Source organism: Barbatula barbatula (assembly GCF_947034865.1).
Source record: "Barbatula barbatula genome assembly, chromosome: 8".
NCBI classification, from domain to species: Eukaryota; Metazoa; Chordata; class Actinopteri; order Cypriniformes; family Nemacheilidae; genus Barbatula; species Barbatula barbatula.
Genome location: NC_136771.1, coordinates 23,933,962 through 23,957,650, shown reverse-complemented (window position 1 = coordinate 23,957,650; position 23,689 = coordinate 23,933,962). Strand labels below are relative to the sequence as shown.

The following is a 23,689-nucleotide window of genomic DNA, read 5'->3' as shown; positions in this document are numbered from 1 at the left end:
GGAGCGTAATGTAGGAGGCAGCAGTGGAGCCGGCTCGATCTGGCATCGTCTGTCCCTCTGTGCCACCAGCCAATTACGGCTCATACTGGCAGGGGAGGATGCAGTTGCCTGGCAACCGGGATGTTACATGATACATGTATGTACGAGTAGATATGTGCATGTGCCTGGCTCGTGGGAATGAAAGCGCACGGACAGGGCTAGCGGTGTAAACCGAAACCAACGCCGATACCGAAGAATCGTTCCCAATTATAGAGTCCCATTCGGAGACACACCGGTTGCCTGGCAACTCCCCACCCCCATCACACATACACGTACTCGCCTAGACGTTCTCTCTCCGAGCAGCCTTACAGGTGCCTGAGTCTCAGTTAATTACATTTTCTCAGTTAAACCGGAGACAGGGAGAGTCATTATGAGCTCGGGAGCTGTTGCCCGCACCCGGCAAAAAGCCATTTTCTGCCCATCATCGCTCTCATAGTTTTCCAAATCAGACTTTGTTATAATGGATCTTTAAGAGGGGGACAAAGTGGAAATGAGTGCCACAACTTTCCTCTCCTCACCCCCTTCACAGTTCCGCCGATTCCTTCGAAAACTGTCTTATCTCATTCGCCATTCATAAAACGCTCCAGAGGGCAATGTCATTTCCATTCACTCCTTCATTTTCTTTACAAACCTCAATCGTGGAATTTGTCGAGGTAATAATGCCTCAGAAATAGGATTTCGCTAATTGCAAATGAATTGGCGAATCTTTTCGCCATCAGGAATTAAAGCGTTTCCTTTATTCGTTGAGAGGCGTGACACAGAAATCACTGGGGAAGAAATCACTTGTTTTTAGTAACAAGTATCGCAGTATCAAAGTCAGCATTTATACACCCGTTAAAACAAGAAACATTAACCCAGCAAGACAACGTTTCATAGATGGTGTGTGTGTTCCTGTTCAATTGTTACTTTTGAAGCAAACAATATCGAATTGGTATTCACGACCAAACTCACTTTTCTTGGAATATCATATTTTAGGGAAACTGGTCACTGATTGGGAAAATGTTGGACAGGATTTGCACATCCATAGAAACCAACATGGTTTCTAAATGACGGGTTGTTGGAGGGATATATGAGAAATAAGAATGTTTTGTGACGTCAGAAAAGTGATTATATATTAATACACTGTGCATTGATACATTGTTCATATTTGTTTAGTTTTGTTTCTTGTTATCTCACAGGCATTTTTTGAATTTCACATGGTTTCCACTCGTATCCTTTTTTCCAGAGTCCGGCTTTTCTAATCCTGTCAAACTAAATACGTCTCAAATATTTTCAAAAGCATCATGAGGGAGCCGTTGCTGCGTTCTGTGTTCAAGTTCTGAGCGCCAGGAACCGCTTCGGTGCGTTAACTGGCGTAGAGCAGACGTAGGGAAATATATGGGCGAATACGTCTCATTCCGGCCAGTCTATCCATCACGCTGCAGTTATTCACTCGGCGAGACAGCAGTCTGAGTGCTTTTGGATTGAGATCGAAGAGACAGAGAATTATGGCCGTTTCCTGCAACGTTCAGATTTGCTGAGGAAGTACTGTTGCAACCTTGAGGAAACGTTTGCGACCGAGGGGGTGGAACAGGTGGGCTGCCATGGTGATGGCAAAAGCATCATTAATTACTTAAGCGTTTTGGTATTGTGTGAAATAGCATTGAGGAAGTGATGGATTCATGTGGCCATGTTTTGTTTTTAACATATTTCATGTATTTTATTCTTGTTAAAATACTTGTATACGAGCGGAATGTGAAAAGACAATTATTATCATACCATTGCATGTCGATTTTCAGCCCGACAAGTTTTGGCCCATCACACACCTATCACGTCCTCTTTCCATGCAAGTCAATGTAATTCCACCTTTTTGTCCATTTTATACTTCCGCCAGCCATAAATCATTTAGAAAACTTAAAGCGCACCTCTCCTCAACCAGCCATATAATCTGAGGTATCAATCATATCCGTAGCACGAATGGTGCAGGATAAGTTAAGTGCCTTTTGTTTAAAGGTTTTGTTTAAATCCCTAACCCAACAGAAGTGATGTTTTCCTTTTCAAACACCTCCAATTAGTGTTTTCTTCGTTTCTGGTAAATCTACAGTCTGTTGTTCTTCAGGCGGCTACAGCAGAACACTTCAGAATGTGTCCTGTGCTTCTGTAAATCAGGCTCCTGAGATGCAAATGTGTCACAAGCGTAACAAATAAAACTGATTTCAGATGCAAGATGTCTAGCAGACATAAAAAAACTTTCAATCATAAGAACCATCATTTTAGCCTGACCATGCTGAACTCAACATTTCAATTGTAATAATTTTCTTTTACATACTGTATACCAACAAACATATCATTTACAACAATATTTACTCATGAATTCACAATATACCGCCCCATGTTCGTGCTTACCTGTGTGTGTCCTCTGATGTGCCTTCAGGTGTGAGCTTTTGGTGTAGACCTTCCGACAGCCATTGAACTGGCACCGATGGACCCTCTTCTTGTTCTCTGCCAACTCGCCAGCTCCCACAGAGCAGGTCCCGCCCTGTTCCCCGTCGCTTTGCGCCCCACTGTTGCTATGCTGCGGAGACAGCGGCACGGGGTGGGCCGCCACCAGCTTGGCGGTGCTCAAGCCCACCTTTCGGGCCACTAGCTTGAGCGTGAGGGTCCCGTCGGGCGAGGCACTGAGCGTGTGCATGGGTTTGATTAAGTGCCGCCCCAGTTCAGGCGACGAGGGAGGTGTTAGAGAGGTGACGGCATTCAGCTGGGCAGCGTTGACCCCTAAGGTGATGTCTGGGGAGGGAAGAGCGGAGGAGGAGGAAGAGAGGGGTTCTTTGCGTGGGGTAAGATGAGGTGGTGGTGGGCTAGGTGGTTCGTTCAGGTTGGGAAGGACGGGGTCTAAAAGATCTTCCTCGGGGTCTTCCTTCATGAAGGACGGGGTAAGGATGTCGTCTAGTTCCTCGTCAAAAAGATCCGAGAGCCTCTTGGGTTCCGTCTGAAGATAGCGCTCCAACTCCAAGCACGTCTATGGAAAAAGATGAGTTTTTATTGCCCTTATTGTCTAAATGTGCTGCTTTTCTCCACAATAAACATAAAGGAATAGTGCACCAAAAACGTTAGATTACAAGAACGTACCATACATTGGACTGAAGAGACATAATTTCTGAGGCACAACCCAAACAGAAGTCTTTGTTCCGTTTTTAGGCTAACTGTGAACTCATTCGAATATGGTGTCAATTTGTTCGTAAAAAACATTGCATTAAAAGGACTTGTTTTTACAGTACATGGCTATTTATATAAGAAATTAAATAGAAAGATAAAACCATCTGTCCCATTCTGCCTTGTTAGCGCTACATGTATTGAAACGCTATGTTGTTTTCGCTGTAACTTCTTTCTGGACAGTTAACTGGCTACTGAGAGCGAGACTGCATATAATTTGCTTCAGCAGGTCTTCAGAAATAGATGCTTGCACTGTGATTGATTGCACAAGCTAGGAGCTCTCTGGAGCTGAAGAAACAGACCTGCCCTGAATTGCTTGTTAGAGTGCTTTATGTGGAGCAATACGGTCTCATCAAACAGAAGGAGAGAGAGTTAGCAATTACACTTGGATTATTCCATTTTTTATGGTTCTTATGTTTCAGACTAAAGTTCAAGAATTGCACGTAGAACAACAGCATCAATGTAATACGATTATGCATCAATGTTTTGGAAAGCTACGATTCCTGCATAAAGATGTTTAAACGGTAATGTCATGTAAAACAAGATTTTTCTTGCTGGTTTGAAATGAACATTTTCAGTGTGCTATGCTTCAAATAATATACACTCGGAGTCTGTCTGAAGTAAAGGCCCATTCACACCAAGAATCATAACGATAACTATATTAGCATCCACGGAGATAATGCTGTTTATTTTAGCTCATGCACTGCAGTTTCACATTATTAACGCGCTGGCCTTTTAAAGTGGATTTTGATAAGGTTTTAACGTTATTGTTTAAGTGTGGACGCTGCTTTTCTCTATACATTTAGAATGATTTTTAGAAAACGTCATTTTACAGACGTATCGTATGTTGTTACCGTATCAAATCGTATAGAGATCTAACTGGTTTTCCCAGGAATGATTATTGTGCAATCCCTGATATTGTTTTACATTCTCTATTCATGTGTTGATAATATATCTAAAGTATCACTAATTTTTCAATGACGGACAAAATGATCGGAGGCAGTGTGTAAATGTGATTGACACAAAATGAGGTCGTATTCATTTTTTTATAATTATCGGACGCAAATTTCGGACTCAATGTGCAATGGGCTTTAGACCTGCAAAAATACCATAGGAATTGTAATCTATAATATAACATTTTATATACAGTATAATGCATAAATATGTGTGCACATATGTACCTGTATATACTGTGTTTCTTCTTTATTTCATATGACTTTTTAAGGTCATATCACATGTTGTGCTCTTATTGGTTTTTAAACATTACGGCAGTCACAATGCAAGAGTGGAAACCAAATTCTCTAATGCTGCCAAAAATGCTGCCAAACCTCCAGAGGCATCGTAATGGGATTTGATCTGCCACTGGTAAGAATGTTACGGTGTAATCCAAAAAACTGTGCTTTTCCTCAGCCAATCACACCAATCGTCCAGTTTCTAAAGGCTTAAACGCTTGCATTTACATGATACACCATATGAATGATATACGATCATAACAGAAGTCAAACAGTTACCAGACAGATTAATTGTAAAGTGGCGGAAAAACGTAATGTCAAATTGTATGGCAGACTAGCATTACACTCCTACTGTACTACTGTGTGAGTTAATGTATCTTTAAATCACGTTTTTACACAACTATTTGTGCAAAAGCAATAGTACCAAGATCAAATATTATGCCATGTTTTATATAATCTCGAACGCTTTTCATTTCATGACCCAAACCTTTTGCAAAGTAACCTATAATAACAGTAACCTATCTCATCTCAGACAAACTGGCCTCTGGCTATAAACGTCTCAGGTTTGAGTCATGACGGCAGATCGTCGGCGCTAATGTTGCTAGGCAATATTGTTTGCTTGTCATTTTATGAATAGAGCGCGTGTCGTCTTCTCGGCGTTAAAAGCATTTTAACGTCAGCACTGAACTCAAGGTTTCGGGAGAGTCAGGTAAACAGAGCATAGCAGAATTCATATTACCCAAGACGTCACTCAGCATTTAGTCCTACAAATATCTAAATGCCTCAAATAGTCGCTGACAGAAACGCAACGGCTTGAAATTACAGAGATTTTTGCATGACTATATTGATCTTATCAGAGCATCAGTACAACTCAGTGTGTGTCGAATTTCTCTCCCATATGGCTCCATTTTTCAAAACACTAATATTTGTGTTTCTAGAAAAATCTGTTGTTTTCTCTTTTATAGAAATGCAAGTTTTTTCTCTCTGTGTCCTGATCTGACGGGCAACTAGTCACTTAAATGAAGCAATGAGAAGATTCTCCTCGAAGCGCTGATGGTTGTGTGTATCTGTGCGTGTTTGTGAAATAAATCGCAATCTATGACATAAAAAGCTTTCTGTCAGCACGGCGGCAGCCGCATGGGCATGACGGGCCCTCTGGACACACGTCGACACGCTAAGGATTGATTTTGCACCGTGCTGCGGGGGTTCAGCAGTCCAGCGTGTCATGCCGACCGTGTTGAACTGTCGCACGTATGACAGGGGACCGGTGCAGACAGGGTCCGAGTGGACAGACAGGATGTGACGGACAGAGAGGTGCATGCTCGTGTCATGAATGGGGTAGATATTTTCTTGAAGGTGATGCGTTCGGAAAATGTGATAGAAAGCCACCGACCGGCCTGTTTTTTTTCTTATCTCATTCTCTTTTTCTTCAGCCCTCCCCCAATAGGCCCTGAGGAGGTGACATTCAGGGATATTACTACTTAAAATGGCAAACACAATGTGTCTGCTGCAGAGCTTGGGTCGCATTGAACAGTCTGATGCCAATCAATCAGAAAACGGCGATAAAGGATTCTCTGCAGATTTGCGAGTCTTCTGTAATTTGAATGTTTAATCAAAACGCGACGCCCTGCTTTTACCATAAAATAGGCAATAAAAAAGACAAGAGTGTCATTGGGTTGTGCAACAGATGGCCTAAATATCATGTTGTATTCCCTGTGCGGGTCACACCTGATCTGCGAGAGGCTACGGTATAAAACAAACCGCAAATTTAACTCAAGGTCATTCGACCTCCTTCAGTGGACATCAGAAAGCCACATAAGTACAAATCTATAAGTAAGGTATAATTGATGACGGGCGGTTGAATTCTTTGAAAATATATAAATGGCCACGACTCTAAGCATTTCTTACTCATCTCATCTGAATGCATTGCTATTGAGCTGCATATGCATTTATCCGACAGCGAGAGGAAGACAGACAGCGCACATGCACACGCGTTTACTTTACTGAGACAGAAGGATCTATGTTTGATCTGTTTACGCCATATCACCCCGTCTTATAAGAAAAGTATAAGGAGAAAAAACGTGTCCAATTGAGCAGTGTTGACAGCATTTTGTCAAATAATGTTAGCTACTACGAAAAAAAAATGCTATAATATCGAGTTGAGATTATAAATATATTCTTGTTTTATTATTTATTTGGTTATCAACCTTATGCCACAAATGCTTTGGATAGCATTTTACACTTGAGCCTCGAACTCATAATGAAAACACAGCTCAAGTCACTTTTTGCAAGAAATAATTTAAGAACAGCTTCTAAGAATAGTAAGTAAAAAAAGGAATACATTTCAGTCAAATCGAGAAAAAATCTATTTCAGCTCAACCTTACACAGCATGAAAATACAACAGTATGTGATGTCACTGGGTGCCCCAACCGAGCGAGTGAAGACCCCCTGCCGGCATCTTGCACCACGTCGTGGAATGAGCGACTGTCAAACATTGTGAGGTTTAAACTGATAAAGTGAGTCATCTGTGACATGCCCTGCAGCGAGCGCAGCTGCGAATATGAGAGCCAGAAACGCAAGGCCCTTAACTGTCAGTCACGTAGGTGCCCTTTTTTCCGACACCCATCCATCGCTGCTGATTTGTGACCTGTTCCTCGCCGTGAGTTTGACGTCGATCTATCATCTGTAAAGTGACAAAACTGGCTCGGGATCAGTTGTTATGACAGCGACGTTGACACATCTGTCTCCTATAGTCGAACCCGCTGCGCAATTATCTTTTCTGCATCTGTGCACCTGTGAAAACATGTTACTTCCTCTATCCGTCCCAGCACGCCCTCTAGCCATCATAACATGGAACGGCAGCGCCCCGACGTTTTACGACCCCCATAAACCGAGCAACGTGAACGTAATGTGAGACGGGCTATGGCTCCCACTATATTAAGTTTAATATAGGATAATCTGATTTGAGAAACGAGCTGAAGATACCCCGATACCATCTCAGCGCGTGCTACAGGGCTCGGCGGGGATATCGTCACGCGGCGCGCCAATTAGCATCGAAATGCAACTTCCCCGCAGCTGACAGAGAGCAAAGCTAATAAAACAAGCTGGTTATAAAAATGAATGAGGAGCCCTAGAAGAAATGCAGCACAGCCATCCACATCAAATGCAAACAGATGTTAAGCGAGTTGACAGAGAAATGCTCTATTAATTTTTGGGAGATGATTTAGCATCGCCCGCCCCGAGCTAAAGGCCGCTGGCAGCGGAAAGGCAACAAGCTCTCTGAAAAACGTGGAACGGGGAGATTTGTCAGGTCAGGTAGTTGATCGCCATCCTGGTACATTTGTCAAAAGTTCAGAAAGTGGAAAATGTGCTGGCCTGTTTCTCTGCGGAAGGTACACAATTGGTTTCCAATTTCAAGAATGGGCATGTGATGTCTCCCTATCGACATCCATTCAGGACCATGTGCATTTAAAGAGACACTCTCTGTGTTCGAGATGGAGTGTATACTGCATACTGCACATTATTCTTGAGTATGTGAATGCGTATGCACGTCAGACATTTTAAACGTAGTATGCTACATTGTTGTCACATGACCTCACTACACTGAATCCAATTTTTTGGCAGACACATTTAAAGAGACTAAAGAGATTTAGAAGAATGTTTGGTAACCGACCGATGATTTATTTGCTCGGTTATTTAGTTAACAGCTATTCTATGTACAATAAACAGATAATACTGTTACTAAATTCTGATCGGAAGAAATTCAATTCAAAATTGACTTGTATCATGATACACATCACATCACACCGTGGTCTTGGTCTTGCATTATGTCATATTGCGAAGTTGTTGATGATACACGGCCCTTTGTTATTTAAAGCTTTTTAAATGCCAAAAGGCATTTAACCTTAAAGTACCCCTTTCAAGTGATTTTAATGGTCATTTAAATAGTAAATTATACCAAACAATTTGGGCAAATTAGCTTCAGCGTTGATGGTGATTTATGTGCATCCCTGCAATAATGTGTTTGGCATAATAGAAGGTCAAGTAGCGTGCATTGCTTTGTCATAAACCGTATCTTTCACAACATTCTCTTCACATTAAAATGCATACAACAAACATAGTTCAAGCTTAGTTTTCGAAACTATTTTGTTGAAATAAATCTGTATAGCACCTGCGACTATATATCTAGTTAATAACCATAGTAGATAACAAAGAAGCCTGAACAAAAGCTATTTCAAACACTGTGTTCTCTTAGATATACACAGACTGACTCCAGATATCCACTTACTCCAATGACACCCCCCTGACGGATGGGCACAGAAGTGAAACTCATCCAGCCTGTTCTCTGATCAGCCATTGATCTGTAATGTAAGACTTGGCTAAAGGGAGAGGGGGCAACACAAATGACCACCTGCCGGTGCTTTGATTCAGGAGGGGACCGGCCAGCTGGCGGCACCCAGAGACACAATCCCCCTTCGGGCCGTGGCAGATCGATAGGACGGGGAATGATGGGGCCGTGCGTGATCTCATCAACACTGGCCCTCGCAACTCGCCCTGCATCCCATTTACAGCCTCGCCAGGCGGCGCCTAAAAATAACCCACATCTCATCTGCGGTAAGCTTGCACACACATTCACACGTAGTCTTAGGCAAACGCAGGAGATGCAGGAGTCAGACAACAGAGATATCAGGCTACAGTGTTGCTAAGAAGAAAGCAAAGAAGAATAGAAGAAAATCAAATAAATGCGTTTTTGTGTTGGTATGATGAGGCAATGGCGTACGTTTTTAGAATCATGGTAGAAGTGAAAATGAAATTGGTTGTTTTAAGTGTAATTGTTGACTATACAGTGTAGTTTGTAGGCAAGTGGATCAATAAAACTGGAAAGCCTTGCAACATATCTTTAAAATTCATGTTTCGCTAATAGTTTCTACTTGGCATCCTGTGTGAAATTTCATTGGATTGACATCTTAGTGTAAGAACATTCGCATTATCTCTGCGCTGCTGTTAGCTGAATGTGAGCTAATGTCTGCTGATGTCTTAAAGTAACCGTAAAGGCAAAACTGGCCTTCGTGAAATAGATCCGGTAGAGCCCTGTTGACACAAGCATTAACAGGACTGCATGCACCGCGAGTGGCAAAACAAAAGCGCCAGATAAAGACGTCAACGTTTCCGGAGTACTTTTGTCGTCATCTTGTTGATGTATGAACCAGTCCTTTTCCAAAGACACCGTTCAGCGCCACCGCCTATAACAGGGTATTGGTTTAATTAAGCATGTGTTTATTAAGCTACCTTTGCGTACGAGATCTGTTCAGTTACGCGTTTTATTGTAGATGCTTGCCGCAGCTTGTTTAAAGGTGTTGGGGTATGGCGTGGCACGCGGTTCGAGGCTGATAACCGTGCGGTGACAGTAAAACCGATATGACATAACGGCAATTAAGAAATCACTTGTGCACAGAGGCCCTGGCACATTTTTACAGGCCGGAGGCATATAAAGCAGTCCAAGTGTTTGTGTCTCTCCTGAGCTTTAGCGCTAATCTTACGCTCACGCTTTAGGGGAAAAGGCAGTGTAATTAGCAATAAACCGGCTCTCTGATGTGTGTGGATCAATCAGCGCCAGACCATTTGAAGGTAGTTTTACCATCGGAGGAAGGAAGCTTGAAGGGAGTACATGCTGACCCTTTTTTCTCGCTGTTTAGGAATGCGAAATATATTCACCAGGCGGTATTGAAGAAGCTGTGATTTTGGATTCTATCCACCAGACCCAAATAAGACGTGTTTCTCGATTGGCATTCGCATAGAACACGTTCTCAAAAACAAGCTACCGTTTTGCAAGACGTAAACAACTCTGGTGCTGAAACACTAGCTATTTTATAAATTACACAAAACGTTAGAACAACATATAACCATCAGAATATTAAGAATGATTTAGTCGTGAACTATAGAAACTAGATATGCACGATTCTGGAGAAATTGAGACTCACAATTCTTTTGTTTCAAATAGAGATTGCGATTCTTTTACGATTCTGAATGACGACTAAAAGTAATATATCCTTTACTAGAGGTTCTAACAAAAATAGTTTATTTCGGTATGTAATATTTATGACTTAAAATTATTACACATTTCATGGTTAAACTACAGTAATTATAGTGAGAAAAATGTAGGTCAACTAAAGTTTTTTTCTTAAGTTTTACTTTAGAAAATGTTGAAAACATTTTCTAATGTAAAATAAATTCATAAGGTGTCACTTGCAATTGAAGGTCTTTCGATAGATTTATCAATTTGCCTGACATCTACAGACTGCTTGAATGGGTCTTTAAAGAAAGACATAACAACACAGTATTATCACCTGTAAACAGTTTAAAATAACTAGATGAAAAAGCTCTAATCTCTATTAGTGTAAATACAATGATAAGCACCCCGCACTGTCATGACGTGTTTTTACCTTGACGACAGATCTATAGTGCGCTCTCGGGTTTGTCAGAGTAGAAATATTTTATTAAATCTGCAAAATTCAGAGCAGACATTGTCTCATATTTACATAGAGCAGAATAAATGAAAATGAAAACGAATCTTTCAGATAATTTGCGTATGTTCAACATATAAATAAGCGAAATAAACCACCATTGTCTCATTTGAAGCAGCAGAATGCTGAAGGCTACAAAGAGACGAATTAAAAGACACAACTTCTCAGAAATGGGTTTATCTTGTTACCATTTGAGCGCAGAAAGCGTACAGTAGCTAACTCTGACGGATTGTTAAAGCCGACCTCTAGGGCAGCAAGTCACCTCAATTGAACTCCCTCGTCCATTGTTTCAGCCTATTCAGCACAATCAACTGATAGCTATATAGTGGTTTGTTAAAAACCCCGGGTTAGAGGTCAATGCATGGGTACCGAGCCACAGTCAGACACTTCATCAGCAAAACTATGTCAGGCGTGCAACTGGGCTTTGTGCGCTCCGCAGCCCGGCGCCTCGCCAGAATTCGCCACATGCGTCAAGGCTATTGTCACTTTAATTGTCAGAGGGAGTTCATTTGAATATGAATTCATGTTGACATTTCCCTCCCGACCATTTGAGAGAAAGCTAAAAGGGAGTGGGTGCTTCGCTATCAGCACGGCGTATAAATCCACAAAAACTGAGCGAAGTCCAAATCAGAAATTAACAGAAAACATTAGTTTAAACAGAAGTACAATCTGTGATTCTCTTAAATGTCAATCCTAAAGATTGTCCATTGATTGCTTTAAACAGGAAATGATGGTTCTTGAATGAAAATTTAGGACGGGTTGCCAGAGCCGGTCTGAGATTATTCGACAGGCAGTGCCAGCTCAGTACAGGATCCACTATCTTACTTTAACAGGATTTGGTTGTTTATGAGTCTCTGGGTTGGTTTACGGCCGCAGTCTGGAAATGCTGCTTAATCTTATCAAGATCCACCAATTTTCGTTGAAGAACTTAGAGAGCATTAGGTCCCAGCATGAGTCCATTGATGGCGGGGGAGTTAAGGGGTGTTGCTCATATTTAACTGAGGGTTAACGGCTTGTTAACATACAAAGGGAAGGGGGCATGCCCTGAGGATGGGACGACCTGTTGTGGCACGAGTCAGTGGGCCTAATCCTTATAATGAGAACCATAATACAAAACAAAAGATTTAACACATGGAAAATATGGACAATCGGAGGAGGCATTTAATATTTCTAGGGCTGTCAAATGATTCATTGTGATTAATCGCATCCAAAATAAAACTTTTGTGTTTGCATAATATTATGTCGGTGTATTGTGCATATTAATTTTGCATTAAACATAAACATACATGCATACAAGAAAAAAATTACATATACAAATTTATAAACATTTATTTATAATTTAAATAATAGGTAAATATAAATAAATACAAAGAAATATTTTCAAAATATGTATACGTGTATGAGTTTATAAATACTAAATGAATATGCACAGTACAAAGACATGTATTAGGTAAACAAAATGTTCTATTCTGGATGTGATTAATCGCGATTAATCGGTACTTTATATTCCAAATCTGTATGACTTTCTTCTGCAGAACACAAAAAGATTATTTTGAAGAATGTTGGTAACCAAACAACATTGACCCCCATTGACTTGTGAGGACACGAAACCACTGAATCCTCTTTTGTGTTTCACAATTAAAAAGTTTGAAACAACATGAGGGTGAATAAATGATCACAGAATTAAAAAAATATATTTTATTCGCTAAAACCCGCATTGTTTTGGCTTGTGACCTTTCTAGTTATTGGCATTGGCCATTAACAATTGGGATCCAATAATTGTTTCCTGTTCTTTTCTTGCCCACTGACAAAATTATAGTATATCAGTGATACAGGTTGCGATCAAGCATCCTACCTGCACAATACCATCCTGATAAACTATGTAGTCCAAATTTGAAATAAGAACCCCCTTCGTCAAGGGGCTTCGTCATAGTTCCATTATGAAGATTGTGCCTGGTGCCCTCTCTACTCTTTTTGATTTGCATTACAAAGGCCAGGATCAAAGGGTTTGGGTTGGGTAAGCTTACAGTGAACATCCCTCTACATCGGGCTATGCAGCGCACATTCGACAACAGGCCTGGCAGAGGAGATTCCCAGAGCTCCTCTGATGCACCGGTGCACCCTTTAGTTTGGTTCAGTTTTTGACCGAACTACAGAATTTGTAGCTGTTCGGTTGCACGCAGGTCCTAAAACTGTCAGTAACTCTAGTAGAAGGAAACGGTTATGTCTAAAACTGAAGGTTGCTTGGTGTATTTGGATGTGTTGAATATTTTTTTATGAAAATGCAGCTCAAGAGTCAGACAAAAAAACCTTGGTTTTCGTTTGATATATTTAGCTTTATTGTGTCTATATGCATTTTAAATACTTCTATAACTGTAATAATGCAAGGTTTTATATTTGTATATGAACAAGGAGTCCTATAACAGACGGTATGACCCACACAAATATCTGATCAGCATCAAGGCAATCTGGGATTACATGAAAAGACAGTCTAAATCCTAAAAACTGTCAACATATCCAAGATGCTTGAAACAACTTACTTGCACAAAGCAAACCTACAAAACCGTGCAAGTGTACCAATGACAAGCTATTTTCATTACAAATTACAGTACTGCAGTTTACAGGTAACTCGGAGATGTTGCCACATTTCTTATAGATTTGGTGTCTCTTGAATGTCTCTTTTAATGTCTGTCTCTTCATATAATCCCAGACTGACTCGATGGTGAGATCAGATCTCTTTGTGGCTCATACCGTATGTTGTAAAAATCTCTCCTAAATGGTACTGTTAATGACGAAGGATGTTTGGAAATGTATTTTTATATATGCTACTGACACATTAAATTGTGGTATAGATTCTGATGTTCCTATTCGATTCCGATTCACAAGCTCTCGATTCAAGTCAATGATTAAAGAATTTATACAAATCCTATGGATATTTCTAAAAAAAGATCAGTAAATATCAGATTACACATTTTAAATGTGATTCTTCTGCCCAGCTCTACATTAAAGCAAATAATAAACATAATACTTTTTTTATTGATACATCTTGTATGTCTATGCAATTTGCAAATGCTTTTATCCAACAGCATTAAAGGCGAAATATTTTATCAGTATATGTGTTCCCTGGGAATCAAATCCACAACCTTTTCACTGCCAAGGAAACGCGTCCGTCTTATTTTTCTTTCCTAAGTATTACATTATTCTGATCTATCACATTACTGCACACTGTGGGAATGATGCCGCCATTAAACCTGTTCTATCTTACAGAGCAGTCGCATGCTTTTATATACACAAATACACTGAGCGTTTGTACCTTTAGCTGCCTTTTCCACGTTCCCTCCATCCCAGGGATGCGCGACGGCCCCCACCTTCCCCTCTGAGGCAAGTTCATCGAGTTCAGTCCATTAAGAGAGGCGCGCAGCCTACTTACTGTGGCCATTTTGAATCACCCCAGACGGGATGTTCATTGTCTTTAAGTGCGCATTGTAAAGCAGAAAAGTTGAGGGCCGACCGCTGAGAATGTAAGATGGAGTCTAGATTTGCCATCGCTTTCATATTACCCCACCAAAGGAGCCTTTTAGGCACGTTTAACCCTGTTTTGTAATTAACACGCCAGCCAATGGGGATAGTGAGTCATGTGTTTGGATGACATATCTTTCCTATTGTTCTCGAGGCACGTGGGACGTTTCAACCTCGGGGGAACGATCATATGAGTCCGTGCCAAGACTGAAAGCGAAACCTAGGGATTTGAGAAGGGGAGGATGATCTTTTCACACCTGCTTGAGTTTGCCGCTGCACAACTGTGAATCAAATGACTTATAATTGGCTAAATTAGAAATAGATGATAATCTACTACAGCGGCAAGAGGAATTGGGTACGTAAACAGAAATTGGGTACGTTTTGACATTCATAAACATTCATTTAGGCGCATACGTGCTCATGCACTGGAACAAATGCAACCTGAACAACAACAAAGTTGGTTCTAAACATATGTAAATGAGTACACCGGTTTCGAACAAAAAGATGGTCTCGTTTTGACTATTACACACTCCCACAGGTATTTCTAGCAAAGCGTCCCAAAATAACTTCCGACCCAAATAGCTTTCCCATGCTACGACAAAGACAAACCTCCTTATGCCGCAGGAAGGGGTGGAAGTTTTGTATTGCCTTGACTAAAGATGAATTAGTGAACAAAGTATAAAAATACAAAGAACACATTCCCAGTGAATGCTAATGAATATTATTGATGAGCATTGATGTGTTTTTAATTGGTTGTAGATTGGTTGTGTATTGACCTTTGGAAAGATTCTATATGAATAGACTTAAAATGCAACTTTTGCCCATTACAAGGTTACAGATTTCAACTCTCAGTATTTTTAACTTTGCACATCGTTGTTTGTTGTGTGATAATTTGTTAACTATGTGAATGTAACCAAATTAAAATTTTAGTTGTTGGAGTAATTGGAGTAACGATTTTAAAGTGGTTGGCAATAAAACCCAAACCATTTCAATGGACCAGAATGTCTAAAACACCTGAGGTTGGGCTATTTGACTTGGGTAAGCAAACAACCCCAGGAATACCATAGCAACCGCATAGCAATCCCTAACAACCACATAGAAAACCTAAACTCCGTCTAAGTCCTAAAAAACCCTCAATCCATGAACCATGTTGTAAAGTAAAGCAAAATGTAAAAATCTAGTTTAATATAATAACAAAAGCCTTATTCCATTTGATCTCAGCTTATTTTTGTAGGCGTATAATTAGAATGCAAAACACAAAAAACTCAGCTTGACTGACAGAGACCCAAATTTGCACGGCGCCTCCTCCAGTGAGCAGCAACTGCAGACCGGTGAGAAAGAAACGCAGCGTTTGCCTGCTTCAACATGAGGGATGGGCTGGTGAGACTGGGTATTGCTGTATCCAGGTGTTACATTGCGAGCCTGTACTGGAGCCCGGCCAGGTCATGTGGAACTCAGACAACGGTAACTTGGAGCATATGGAAATACAGCTGGCTTTGCATATATGCCACGGTTGAGTAAGTCCACACATACACATCCATGCCACAGACGCTGGGGCAGCAGAAGTGCTTAGCTCAGCGTTGTTTCGCGCAGAAATCCCTCAACTGACACTTCACACGCTAATCTTTCAAACACGCTTTTCTGAAAATCAAAAATGAAAATAAATATTAGCAAGTTAGCTACTTTTCTGTTTTACGTCATAGTGTTGAATTGTTGGTTTTGTGGTGATAATAGATCAAATCTAGTGTGCACTTTAGATGAATTCTCTTAACTGCAGTATAGCTGCGGACTCGTCAGCGCAGCAATATAAGGTGTGATTGATTGAAGCTTGCATAAACCTTGATAAACAACGCCTCTTGTCACTTTAAATTTCATGAACCATTTTGAGGCCGAATCGTTGCTGCCGGTGATTGATGGCTTGGGATGAAAAAAGAGAAGAAAAGTGATGGGCTGTTTACAGAGAGAATATTGTCCTTCATTGTATCTCTCAAGGTCTGTTGGAAGGCTTTCTTTTGAGGTATAGAAGATGACTCTGGCTTCTAACATCCATGCTTTCAATGAATGATGAACGACACCAAAACAAAGTGCATTGAATTGCATTAACAAAAAGTGGTTGCCTAGCAACATACCATGATTAAAAAAAGAGACTTACGCAGACATGAAATGAAAATATTATTCCAAAATTTGTATTATTTATTTTAAGTTTACACTGACATTATACGTTAGATGTTGCCTAATCCCCTGTAAAACATCATTTTACATTTGCATACGAACATTATACATTGACTTTAAATATGTATATTTCATAAGCCACTGTACTTTTATGACTAAAACCAGATATTTGATGATGGAACATTAGATATTTTCTCACGAAAGCACTAGGAACGTGTATAAGAGGTAAAAAGGTCAGGTTTAATTTGATGTCAACTTGCATCGAGTCACCTTTCTAAAACTTCCCACAAAGTGGTGAGAACATTTGCATGTCTTTTCCATGTTAGCGGCGGCCCAATCATTCCGTACCCTGCGTCGCTTTGTAGAAGTTTTAAATTCCGCCTTAAATGAAGGGAAAATCGCTGTCAAGCTGTGTGCGAGAGCGAGAGGAAAAAAACACACGGTTCTAGTCGGCCTGTTAATCAAAGACTGGAGTGCCAGAGCTGTGTCTCCCGTCTGCACTAGATTCAGGACTCATACATAAAGATGCCTCACTTTGCTCCGCAGCTCTGGGTGCTGACACTTACTCTGGAGGCCTTCGACAAATGAGCGCAGCATCTTCCGTCTACTCTTTCATCAGATGCTAACCTTTTCATCACCCTTCAATGTGGCAGCCATCACGGGCAATCATCTGGCCTCAGTCAGATTAATGATCTCAGCGCCTAGAGTGGGTTGCCTACTCGCTGCTGTAGTGCAGGAGTCTAATTGGATTGCTGGGGGTCAGTTTGAGTATTGTTACAGGGTGACCCTGACACTCTCGCACAGGCTCTGCAGTGGCAGGACTGTTGTTATTGGTGAGATAAGAGTCACATGTGACAACTGAACTGGAGAACAAGTTTTTGTGAGGGTGAGTGGAAATATTTGACGTTTTGTCACGAATGGTGCCGGTAATTTGGAAGGTGTGGCATGGGTTTATCACCAGCATTGGGTAATCGGAAGCTAAATCTTAGTTTCCACAAGTACCGTGTTACTTGTTTTATTAAAAAAATACTTTTAGTTCATTTTTTTACTGAAAATAAACTCATATTGGTATGATATGGGGGTATATTTTGGTTGCGCAAGCACTGTTGTAGCATGTATCTTGTTGTCTTAAGTAGCACTTTGAGATGAATGTTATAAAAACTCAACAACATTGCTTGTAAATGAAAACCATCTGTATATTTGTTGTATATGTCATTGCATGCAAACTTCACCAACAAAAGAGCAACTTATTGTATAACTTTAAAGTAGTGATGCGGCACAATTACGTATATTTTAGTAATGCAATATCATAACTTTTTTAATTAACACGGTTGACATGTTTTGGTGGAATCCACCTTTGTCATTTCTTGATTTAGTTGTGCCAAAATTTACTTTACTTTCTCTATTATCTGTGTTTGTAGCGAAATGTTGGTTCCAAAAGCAAAAATAAAATCGACGTTAAAAGCCTACGGTGACGCCTACCGAATGCTATTAATGACATTTGCTGTGTAACCTCCGAATTCTCAGTAGCTGTCGTGTGCGTCACGCAAGAGCCACTGCAACCACGTTCTTAAGTAATCTTGAGAAAGCACCATATGTCTGCTTTGCAGGAGCCAAGACGAGTGACTTAGCTACTGACGAAACCCTGCAGCGGGCTCCGCTTTCACACCCGAAGTCCACCTGCGGAAGTGAACCTGTCAGAAGGTACAGCAAGATATTTTGGTGTAGGCACTAATGATACGGTTTCTCTGCATATTTAAAAAGTCTCTCACTTCTGTGGGCCATACTCGTCTTCGAACATCAGCCATGCAGTCTGCGTGACAAATGTATTCTAATAACTCCCAAAATCAACTTGTGAGATTGAGAGCGCTATTGTTTTGTCTTTTTCAATCACTGATGGTTGTCTGTAGCAACGGAATCAGAGCTCCGATGTTATCTCAAGGAACCAGATAATTTTAGCTTCATTACACGGTGCGTTATCCAAAAATCTGTCGCTGGTTTGGATGATAAATGAGGACCCTGATGCTGATAATACGAGCCAACACATCTGATGATGCAGAGAGCTCAATCTTGGGATGTGCAATCAAGCAGAGAGTGTGAATGGAGTCTGGAAAGGGTGCGAATGGACAAATTTGGTTTGCAATAATTGGTTAAGACGCAATGCACTAGTAATCGCAATCGGGATAATGTCTCAACGTTAGAAAGATCTGAGCTGGTTTTCAATGGGCTCTGAAGAGTCTCTTTTGTGTAATATTTCAGTATCGCTATAAAGTCAGCCAGAGGACAGGGTGTCTTATTTACGTCTCGAGGCGAGCCACTGCTGAGAACGTTGCTGGTAAGTCCATAAATTATTCTTACGAGATAAACTGTATCTGTGTGTTTTACTAAATGATCCGTATGGTCTGTCTTCCAGCAAGAAGACGTGGGCCACGGAGTCGTGCGATCCAGAAGCCTATTTGAGATTTCACAGTGATGTGCCTTCAGGAGAGGCTCGGGTTTGACTCTATCCGGCGGCCGACTTGCTCTCTTTAGAAGGCAGCTGTAGCGCTCGGAGAATTACATAACACACATTTCAGCAGTCATAGCCTACAGTAACGGAAATACGCTGGACTCCATGGGCCAAAACAAGGAGGCGGATATGTGAGACCTTGCAACCCCTGCCTGCACTGGCCCGAGCATGGATTGAAGACAGTTTTGTGGGATACGTACCCAAGACAGCTATGTGCAATGAAGCAAGTTGAAAAGATTTGATGTTTTTCTTCCTAAATCTCATTTCCAGCTTTGGGCAGGCGGAGTTTCAGCATGTCACAGGCTTGGATGCGAGAGACTGCAGCACAGAATATGCACGCTTGGCACTTTTGCGGCGTGCCGCCTGTCAATCCTCATAAGCATGCGACCGCAGGAGCAGTTCTGCAGCTCGGCCCAGCGTGCTGTGACCAAGGTAAAAAAGGGGTTGTGATAAGGATAAGGAAGTGAATCACGAGGAAATGAGACGTTTTTCCAAATGCAGCTGTCGAGGTTTGGCTAGAGTTGAGATATGGGGTTAAACTTACTCTGGTTTATTCTTAGACTTTACTCCCAACTTTTCCTCGGGGCATTTAGTGAAGAAAGCAGTGTAATGACTTTAGAGAAGCATTCCTGTAAGTAGTTGACACTGTGAAACACACAATGTGCTGTCTTAGCACAGTGCATTAGGCTCTTCAGAGAGTCATTACAGTATCTGTTACAGAGTATGCCCTGGCCCAAGGCTGTTAGAGAAAAACGTCTGTGGTTGATCTGAGCTCGCGAAGACACAGAGTACAAAAACATTTTCACAACCGCATCCTGATGTGGGAATCTCAGAATCCTAATCAGTGAGTCAAACTTAACCTTGCCTATTATTGTAGTATTAGCACATCAATTAAACCTAGTAGAGACTGCTTGGAGCAATGTGTGGTGTTTTCTGTTTGCTCTTGTAAGTCATAATTCTAACGCTTATTAGTAATTCCTTGCCTCTGCTGTATGACAAATCATGCAGGAACAGCTAGGAAGGACCATTAACTAGCATCATATAGTGACTGAAATCTCCTGCTGTTGGAAGTACTATTTTTGACTTGAAACCATTAACATTTTTCTTAGTCTTATAAAGAACAAACTACTTATTAGGGCTCGGGGGCATGAAAGTATCTGTAGGTAGGCTAGAGATTTTGGCATGAAAGAAATGTAACTGGAAAATAAACATTGTGATGTCACAGGTGTGTGTGTACATTAGCTTATTCGTAGCTTATGTGTAATATTTTAATTTGATAATATAATCCTTTAATTCATAGCTAACTCTTCCAAGATGAAAGTATGTCTAGCCAGTATTATTTTAGGTTATCAATAGAAGAACCATTCTTGGCTACACTTAAATGCGACAAAGTTACATTGCGAAGTTACAAGTTATATTGATTATTTACTCAAATTAACATACAATAAAATTCAACATATTGTTTTTTTAATACAATTATTGTACAATACTAGATTGATGTATTAATATATATTAATTAATATTAAATGTAATTATGAATATATATATTATTAGCTACTAGCCAGACCGATAAACAAAAACCGACCAGAAGTTAACTTCGGGCCAGGCGCCTGAGTCTTATGAAACCGTCTATACAATTAGCTGTACTCTTATGTAAGATTTTGGTCATATCACCCACTCCTACTACTTATTATTGCATTAAAACATCTCATAAACGCATTATTTTCCCCATCCCTCCCCACAACATGTTATTGCAGCTGCAAGCAAGATTTTAATACCAAGAATTTCATAGTCTAAAAATATCTGAAAGTTGAAAGCAAAGAGAACAAAAGACATTTCAAGTTCCCAGAAGTCCCAAAATAGATACTATTTTGATAGATACTAAAGCGCTCCAGAATAGTCTAATGTTACCATATCCCATATGTGTTCCAGAATGGTCATTCGGTTTTGATGGGAATGGACGCCATTCTGTTCCAATATTGCAGTCGTCCTTCTCCACATGACTAGGTGAATCCCATTGACAGTCTTTTCAAGGTGAGATTTTTTTTATATCCTCTGTCAGCTCTAGGGCTTAAAATGGTTGATGGAAAGGCTTCAGGCACAAAACTTATGCTCTGTGTCTTGTGGCTATACAATCTTTTTTTAACTGTGTGATACTTCCTCGATTTATATAGGTGGATATTCAACCCACATTTAAACTATTTTTGAAATTGTCATGTAATCAAGTATCGAATATGTTGAACAAGCCTGCACATATAAGTGCAGTGCCTCAATATGTTGACTACACTTTTTTCACTTAAGATCAAGAGATCAAGACAATCACAACCACTAATCTGCGGTGGATTCTGAGCACAACCAGATACCTGATGAGATGATATCTAGAAAATAACAGATCTTGTGTGGGCCTATCCAAGCCTAGTCTGCTCTGGCCTATTTCTCTCCATTTACTGGGGATTACACGGTTTGTGAGCAATTCAGCAATATTCTCCAGTCTGGCCTTTAGGCTCACTTAGAACTATAGAGCACCTAAGGCACATGAGTTATATTGAGGTCAAATGTCAGTCTTTGAGCATTTCTAATTCATACAGTTCTTTGCAAGTCAATAGCAAGGCTGCTTCCTCTACATGCAAGTAAAGGTTCTATGGGTTGATGACAAATAATATATATTTTAACGTAAAATACTGATTTATCGGTATGTGTAGTTAGATTAACTAGTCGCAATTTATTTTCACCATTGTGTTTATCTTACGTTTGGTTGTGTTTTATGTTAAGGCGATATCTTTTTGGGAAAAAGTATAGATTGTCACATTGCAGGACATGCCTGTCCCATTATTTTTTTCACTAAAAAACACTGGCCCCTAAATTCTGGTTGACCCCTTTTCAAAGTGTCAAAGTACAACCTGATGACCAATACCGCACGGTCACCTATTGAAACGCAAAGCTTGAGGCATAATGAACATATAGCCTAACCAAAAGTCCATGGTGCCAATGCACCCACTAGTCCATGCAAGCATTTTGCACCACTCAAAAGAACGGATTGCATGAGTACGAATGCACTCACAACCCATAGCATAAGAAATAATGGCCGAACAATCAAGAAATCAATGCACGTTGAAAAGCAATGCACCGGCACCATCGGACCATGCGTTTCCCCTTCAGCACTGCGGAGAGCGCAACTCTGCGCAAAGCATGCGGGCGTCCATGCGTTCTCGACGGCGCAGTCCCGTACTACAGTCATTACTCACATGTGCACGGTGCAGACCGATTCTGTTCCCTAAATGGATTTAATAAATCTCAGACGGTCATGAAAGCACGCCGGTGCACACACCGATGGCCATGTGGATGTCAATATGCTTTCTCTGCGCGCCGCGTGCCATCGTTTTCCTCGTGCACGAAAAAGTGCCATTCTCGTGAAAATGTGTTTATTGTAATAAACGTAAAGCTCTACACAGTTCCATGCACATGCATGCTGTGCACTCCTGTCACGCGCGTTTAACTTCCGGACACATTATAACTCAATCAAGCGCGCGTGCGTTTATATATAATGCAGTAGAGTCGAGAGTCTGTGCCACGCCGAGAGGACTGAAAAAACATCGATAGGACAGATGTAGATCTATTATTCAAACAGTCTCTGGTTGTTTTATTCAGATCTTAATTTGCCAGCATGTCAGGCTGCAGCGCGCTTGGGGAACAGAAGTTACAGTGAGACATGGAAACAAGAGTATATAATGCAATACAACATTAAATGCAAACGAGCCGTAGTGATCCTAGAGTCACGCAAAATGAGTTGCAAGTGCGGGAAAAACGCAATAAACATCTTTTGATGCGCGTCTTTGGAAGTTGCGCGCGCACGAGCTCACTGACAGGCGAAACCCGCGATAGAAAAAGTTTAAACAAATTGCGAAAAAGCTGTTCACCTGCTGCCAGTTTTCCTCCAGCGACGGCATCGCAGAGAAGTAGCCGGTGTCGTGAACGAGTTGAAGTTCTTGAAAAATACTGTAATTGGCCAGAACATCCATGTTTTCGCAGCTATACGGCGCGTTCGTGAGACTTTGATTCTCTGCGCGAGGAATCCGCGTTCGCTTCTGCTCGTTCGACTGAAACATTCAGATCAGTCGCGATGCGAAACGTCTCGGTTAACTCTCTTAAAATGTCTTCTGTGAAAGATCCATGCGTCCGCGTTTCGTTTAGTTTTCCGCGTAATTTCTTTCAAATGTGAGCAGCAGCAGCAGCAGCAGCACCGGGCGCTCGCGGGTTACTGTGTCAGTCAGTGTGTGGAGCCCAAGCAGCGTCTGCGGATGCTCGCGAATCGAGGAGGCGTGTTTGTCTGTCAATCAACTTTGTGCGTAACCGTATAAGGAAAAAAGGGCCGACGATTTGGGTGCCGTTTCTAGAGGGCAGGGCTAAATTCGAGTAGTGGGAGGGGTTCGATGCAACACGCGACCGCTGGTTGGTTCGTAGGAAGTGTCACTCACAACGTACAACCCAGCTATTTTTAGAA

The 23,689-nt window shown here is 41.1% G+C and overlaps 1 protein-coding gene across 2 annotated transcripts in view; it reads right to left on the bottom strand.

Moving 5' to 3' along the window:
• klf7a (Kruppel like factor 7a) overlaps positions 1 to 23,338 on the bottom strand; it is a gene marked incomplete at its 3' end in the record, with an annotated part of 29,047 nt that extends 5,709 nt beyond the window's left edge. The window contains exons 1-2 of one of the 2 annotated variants that reach the window (XM_079463461.1): positions 23,106 to 23,338; positions 2,425 to 3,037 (exon numbers count right to left, since the gene is read on the bottom strand). In XM_079463461.1, the coding sequence (XP_079319587.1) occupies positions 2,425 to 3,037; positions 23,106 to 23,294 (802 nt within the window). In that variant the 5' untranslated portion in view covers positions 23,295 to 23,338. The remainder of the gene's footprint in view (positions 1 to 2,424; positions 3,038 to 23,105) is intronic. The other variant, XM_079463462.1, reaches the window with a different exon arrangement.
• Between the last annotated feature and the right edge of the window lie 351 nt (positions 23,339 to 23,689).